Genomic DNA, 6,730 nt, shown 5'->3' on the forward strand with positions numbered 1-6,730 from the left:
CAAGTGTGGTTACTAAATGCATATCCTTACTTATCTTTTTATAGAATAGTTCCATAATATTTTTGAGTATTTTTACATTTCTTAAAACATATCTGACAGGGAGCTTAAAAACACTGCATACTTGTACTTTATGTTTTACATTTATACTTGTACTCTACTATATTTAGATGGAAATAGTGTTTTTTATTCAGCTAGATTTACTTCACAGTTATAGTCACAAGTTTTTTTTAAAAACTCTCGACTTTTAGGTTATGAATTTACCTTGTGGACAGCGGCGGAGGCCACTCTTTCATTCCCATAGAGAGGTGTTTCATTTCACAGCCTTAAACTTTCACATTTTTCTCCAAGAGAAAGCCAATTTTGTCCTGAGTGAGTTGTGAAGAATTCAGTCAGGGACAAAAATGATGTAACCTGAGGACCCTTAAGGCTGATTTAATGGCAGGGGGCCACATCTGCCATAACTCTCTGTCAAGTTAGTATACACTGGACAGGGTGGAGAAAGACCATATGCTCCATGTTCTCAACTGTCACTGCAACAAGAGCTGTATCTCTGGCTGAGATCCTGTGAACCCATTATGGAAAGTTTTTTCCCTTCAGACTGTAATAAACTGAGAGGGATGTCGGTTGCTGCTCCACTATGAGAACATGACTCCTCTCACAAGAAAACACTCGGTTGGATAAGCTCTTGTTGGTTGACTCCTTCTCGATGAAGGTATGCTCATCCAAGTGATTCGTAAACAAAACCATTTGTCTTGCAGAATGTAACAATTATATATTTCATGTGTCTTTGCTTTTCGACTAAAGATGCAATCTATGCAGTTCAGTGGAAATATTTCAGAATAAAGGTTTTTCATGTCGTCACTGATGATTACTCACTTCAAAATCTGTCCACTGTACATTTTTCACATAAACTGACAAAAGGACAGTTCAATCTTGCTGATTTGCCCTTTTTACCCCAAACAGGACAAGAAGTAAGCATTGCTCATCATTTTTCTTAAAACTATGTGCTAATGTCTGCAACAGAGAAAGAGGAAGGAATCCCAACTGTGATATGCAGACACAGCAAGTGGAAGAGCCATACAGTGTGTCAACAGCCAGTGGAGCAGTAAGACTTTACAGTGGACACAGTTAAGAGGATATTAAGTTTGTCATCTTTGGCAACACAATCCGTGGTGTTTCTCTGCCAACTGTTAAATCAAACTCCACAAAACTGTCAAATAATTCTCGGAAGTCTATTTAACTCTCGAACAATAACTGTTGTATACAATCTTAAAGTGACATCACCTTCAACTGAAACAACTAAAGCCTGTTTGAGAGTTAAACTGTTATGATTCGACATTCTCCATCTTGATCACAACTTCTTGTTTTTATCCTTGTAAATTGCAGCTCTTGCACCATCCCGTGGTTAGGACGGGTATTACATCAGTACAAAAGGCACCAATGCAGCCATGTCCTACCTTTAAATACATTGCATGTTTTGATCCTATCAAAGCTACAGAGTAAAACCAACAAACCAGACACAAGACTTCATTTCATACATACATTTATTTTATATAAAAGAAAACAAGGGTTGCAATATTAACAGTTATTCACACAGGGCCATCACTGGAAAACGACCGTATCCAACATGGCAGCTAGGCACTGAACAATGTTGGATGTCATTAAAACATCTACATGCTCCTCCAAGTGCCTCTTGGGATCCTGCAAGAAACACAGAATAAAATTAGAGAAGAAAAACTGACAAAAAACAACAACGGTGAGAAGTGATTCTGTGATGACTATGTTTCACACAAGTTCTGACAAGCCTTTGGTTTCAACTACCTTCAGGAAACTTTAATGACAAAGTGACTCGATCTCTGCTCGTACCGACATGTCTGCACAATCTGACTCTAATCCAATTCGCTCTCTCTCTCTCTCTCTCTCTCTCTCATTTACCTCTAAACAACACCAGTGACGAACACTGACTTGTATACATTTTTGTCATACAATAAAAAAATAAAATAAAAGATTGTTACCTGTTTTCCAACATTCTTGATTGCCAGCTGTTCTGGGGTCATTTTGTCCTCTTCTTCAACAGCCTGAGGTGGAAACACAACAGTGTCTTGAGATTGCAGAGGAGCACAGCGGGAGCACAACAGGAGCACACACCGTGTGCTTATTTACACGCATGCAATGCTTTTTACAGGTTTTGTGCTGAACAATTGAATGAAGTGATGGAGCAGTGATTCGCCAACACCACTGCTCTTTATTCCCTGCACAACGATTTTTTTATTTTTTTTTAAAAAGGTGCACTAGTAGTTTTGGAAGAGAAATTCAAACTCCAAAAAGTAATAATTACAATATTAATAAGGTAATACTCCAAGCTCAGAGATATTTATTTGATGAATATATTTCCATAACTGATTAAACAAGCTGTCGTCAGAGAGGAATTAGCTCTCCAGAACAGTGTTTAAAGCTAGAAAGGTGGCTACTTCAAATATAAACCAAGTGAAACAGTACAAAATTGTGTTGCCCTTCAATGAAGGTTTGCATCAGTTTATTGAGTCAAGAAAGTCAATAACAATTTTTGTCTTATGATTAAAATTTCTTTCCCAAAACACTATAGTGCACTTTTTAAATCAATTGTAAGAATTCTTCATTAAATATTACTCATGAAGTAATGCATATCTTTGTTCCTTTTATGCCGTTTAATTGCTGATAGTTGTTTTGATTGTGCTAAATTGATGAATAAATATATTAAAATGACTGGATAAGGTCTAAAAGTTGTACCTTATTGTAGTTCTTAGCCAGCTCCAGCATCTCCTTGACAATGGTCTCATTGAGCTTGCAGTGCTCACTGTAGTCCTGCAGGGTCAGACCCTCCATCCAGCTCTTCTTGTGCAGGTTCAACAGCATCTGAGGAATAATAAAAGTTATGCATCTAATGCTCCGTTAAAAACACTCAAATAAATCCTTGTGTGATGAGTACATTCTCAAACCTTTTGCTCCAGCTCGTTTTTCCTGTAATTGATGGTGATGGAGTAGTAATGTCTGTTTAGTCCATGAATCAGAGCCTGAAAACATGAAATCAAATATTTAGTATCTGTGCCAACAGAAAAATCCTAAATATTAGTGTTAATATGCCGAACTGGATCTTTGACAGCAACAGAGGATTGAGTCACAATAAAGTAGTTTCATATTGAAACGTGAGAAGTAACAAAGAAAACTTTCAATCAGCAGAAATTAAACATAATTTCACTCAAACAACCATTAGGATGAAACTTTGCTCCTCTTCATCGGGACACAAGTATTTTGCCTGTGTGGCTCAGAGGTGGGGAAAGACCAACCAAACCATTCAAGGCCTTTCAGAAGAAATTCACCTGAAACTATGGTGATGATGTGGTTTACAGCGTGTTACCTGGATTGAAGGCTTGTTCAGATGACCCAGGTTTGATGTGGTTTGTCTTGGTTCATGACCCAGCACCATCATGTTGGCATTGATCAGTCTGAAGGCATCAATAACAACCTGTAGGAGACAGGGGCAGTTTATTGAATTGGTCAATTTGGATTCACAATTAATAGCAAATCAGTACTTAATAGATCTTGAATTTAACTAAAATAAGAGCTAAAGAGTTACAAGGTACTTCTGCAGCAGCCACACATCTTTACCTTTCCTTTGACGCTTTGAATGGGATCAACCACCACTGCGACTGCGCGCTCTGACAGGGCCTCGAAGCTCTGCTGTGTGTTGATGTCCACGCCAGACAACCAACAGCCAAAACCAGGATGACTGTGGTACCATCCCACCACCATCTCTGGTCTGATGAACAGCAAAAAAAAAAAAAAAAAAAAAAAAAAAAAAAAATTAGCCAAGATTTTTGATGCTTCGTCGACTACATGAGGTTTCATTAAACAACTCAACTTTGAATTTACACAAAAATTGGTAGATTATTATTTTTACAAGTTGATTCTATTATTTTTTAGGGCTATGCAGGCAAATAAACACTGATTATTTTCTTAATGTTGCAAATGTAGATATGTGTTGATAGTTTTACCTGCCAGTCTGCTTCAGCATGTCCAACATCTTGGCCTGGAAGACCGGGTCCACGGCTTCAACACTTACACCCTGTGAAGTAGAAAATTGTCACCATGAAATTTCTTGTAAAATTGTCAAAATCAGCATTCAACAACTTTACTATCCCACTGCATATATCAAACAAGTCAGGTTTACTGGGATTAGATTAGGTATTTCCTATATTGGATCCACAAAGATGTATATATTAGGATACATACTGTTCCTGACTGGGGCATGGCAAACACATCAATCACTCGCACTGTGTAGTCATCAACAAATTCTCCCAGCATCAGTCCCATGACCTCCATCGGCACACCAGCACGCCCGTGCTTCAACATCTGGTGTGGCGCAAACACATGGAGATAAAAGGTACAGAAATGTTAATATAATTACAAAAACATATATAAATACTTTGAAAGGACATGTTTAATGCAGATGAAGTGTGATTACCTTGAGCAGAGCCAGAGAGGAGATGTACACCTGCTCAGCTGTGTCCACAGCAGGTGCATCTGTCGGGGGGCCCTGAGGAATCGAAACCAACTTTATTTATCAGTTCAGGTCTTTCAAATACAGCAGGTGCTCAGATTTATCATTATAATACACCAATTGTTCAGAATTTTACTGCATGTAATGTATAATGGGTTATCACTTTGGATCTTTTAATAATGTGGTATGCTAAATTGATGGCTTGACAGATTTGTGCAAGCATGAATCCCAAATGTGCTATGGGCAGAAGCGTGGGTTTAGCCCACCAAATGTTTTGTGAATCTTATCTAATGATACCTCGAGATTAAGCTTAAGCCTATACATCATTTTTGTTTATGTTCTTCATCTAAGGACCATTCAAACACTGTGTTACCTGGCCAAGCCCTGGCATTCCACCTCCGAGCCTAAGAAGCCGGTCCATATCGGGATCTGTCAAACAAACACACACAATAAAGACATTAGCTTGCCTTCAGACTATACAACTGACCGGCAACCTGTACGACTGTCATACATCAAAGATACGCTTTTTATCTTTCATAAGTCCTTCACAATATAAGTTATAACCAAACCAAGAAGCATTTTAAGACAGATCCTGTACAAAGATGTCAAAATATACACATAGGGGGCTGGACTTGAAGGTCTTCACTTTAAAATTGAACTACAGTGGGAAATCTGTGTATCATGGCTATGATTTGCTTGGACTTCTCTCTACGAAGAGACTTGACAGGTGTCGTAAGTGTTTACTGATAAACATTATCTAGCTCAGCATTGGGTTTAATAACTAACGTTATATCGGTTTTTGTCTTTTTCCGAGGAGTTTCAAAATATGTGTTGAAATTATGACCTAAACTAGTAAATTTTGGTGTATGAGACAGGCCAGAGGCTCGTGTATTCAGTTTGGGACATTATGGCTTTAACGTTATTAACTCTTAAAGAAAACTGAAGTTAAGTTATTAAAGGGCCCATAGAAATCTTAAAGAAAACTGAAGTTAGCAACCAAATAGCTAGTTAGCTTCAGTTAGCCAAGTTAGCTTAATTACCCATAGTCACGTCAACACAGCAACAAGAGCCAGATACCCATACATTTATCTTTGATTCAAATCATCATTTAGTGTGTTTTAGCTTTAGCGTTAAAACAATTGTCAAATGTAGCATTAAGTGATATCAAATCGCTGGATTAATTGACTGGCAGGTGACGTTACCCAAAGCGTTAGCGTCCTGTTAGCCTACTCATGCTTAGCCTCTGTCAGCTCGCACAAAAAAGTAGCAACAAATTGTCAACAGCGAGTCCATCTCACCGTATTTTATGAAAGCTACTGACTGTGCTAAAGCTGTAGGTCTGCTTACCTGTTGTCAAATCTTTTGGATGTTCAGAAAAGTCTGTTTTTTATTCTGTCGAATCAAAGCGACTGCCTACAATGAATCAGCCAGAATTGTCTTCTTCTTCTCTCTTTTTTTTTTTGTCAGAAAAACTACTTCCGTCGCACATATGACGTGTTTTGTTGCAGCCCGCCTGCCGACTGCAAACTCTAGGATCAGCCACAAGGGGGCGCCAAAGCCATTGTACTTGATACACATACTGCTGCTTCTGCTAGCATACAACAACAAGCGGCTACAACTACTGTTAACATGAAATTAATAATTATGAATATGTAATTATTGTAAAATAAGATGCAGTTATATCAGTGCAGATGTAGACGTCACATTCATTATACTGATTACTGCATGCAGTTTATATTTCTAACGTTTTAAAATGTAGTAGGTTATGTTTTATCAGGTACCTAATGCTTCACAATTTACAATTTCCATGTGAGCTTTATGATGATTGACCACTTACTTAATGTATTATTATATCAACGGTTCTGTGTTCTCTGTAAACAGGACATCTGATCTTTTGACAGGAGGAATATTTTCGAAGTTATGATGTTTTAGGCGATAGGAAGTTTTTACATGAACTGCATTATGCTTTCTAAGTAGAACTGAATGAACGGGGCCTATTTTGAGGAGACTGGTGGTGAACCTTTATGACCTTTCATCAGTTTTACTTCCTCCTTTGTTTTTGTGTCTCTACCCCCATTTGTTTTGATGTTGCTGTGATTTTAACTTGTCAGCTCCGGGCTGTCTCTCACTATTTTTCATTTTTAAATAGTAATTGTGTATTCAAGCTCACGTAAATGTAAATTAATGTAA

At 37.8% G+C, this 6,730-nt stretch overlaps 1 protein-coding gene across 1 annotated transcript; it reads right to left on the reverse strand.

Moving 5' to 3' along the window:
• Positions 1 to 1,526: 1,526 nt before the first annotated feature.
• psmd14 (proteasome 26S subunit, non-ATPase 14) lies at positions 1,527 to 6,021 on the reverse strand. The gene is made up of 11 exons (XM_084350454.1): positions 5,888 to 6,021; positions 4,914 to 4,969; positions 4,505 to 4,576; positions 4,273 to 4,392; positions 4,035 to 4,105; positions 3,649 to 3,799; positions 3,398 to 3,505; positions 2,979 to 3,053; positions 2,770 to 2,895; positions 2,016 to 2,078; positions 1,527 to 1,701 (listed from the first exon to the last, which is right to left on the reverse strand). Exons 2-11 carry the CDS (start codon positions 4,959 to 4,961, stop codon positions 1,603 to 1,605), a joined length of 933 nt encoding a protein of 310 aa, XP_084206580.1. The 5' UTR covers positions 4,962 to 4,969; positions 5,888 to 6,021; the 3' UTR covers positions 1,527 to 1,602.
• Between the last annotated feature and the right edge of the window lie 709 nt (positions 6,022 to 6,730).

The sequence above is a fragment of the Pagrus pagrus genome (genome assembly GCF_965226575.1).
Source record: "Pagrus pagrus genome assembly, chromosome: 1".
In the NCBI taxonomy this organism is placed as follows: Eukaryota; Metazoa; Chordata; class Actinopteri; order Spariformes; family Sparidae; genus Pagrus; species Pagrus pagrus.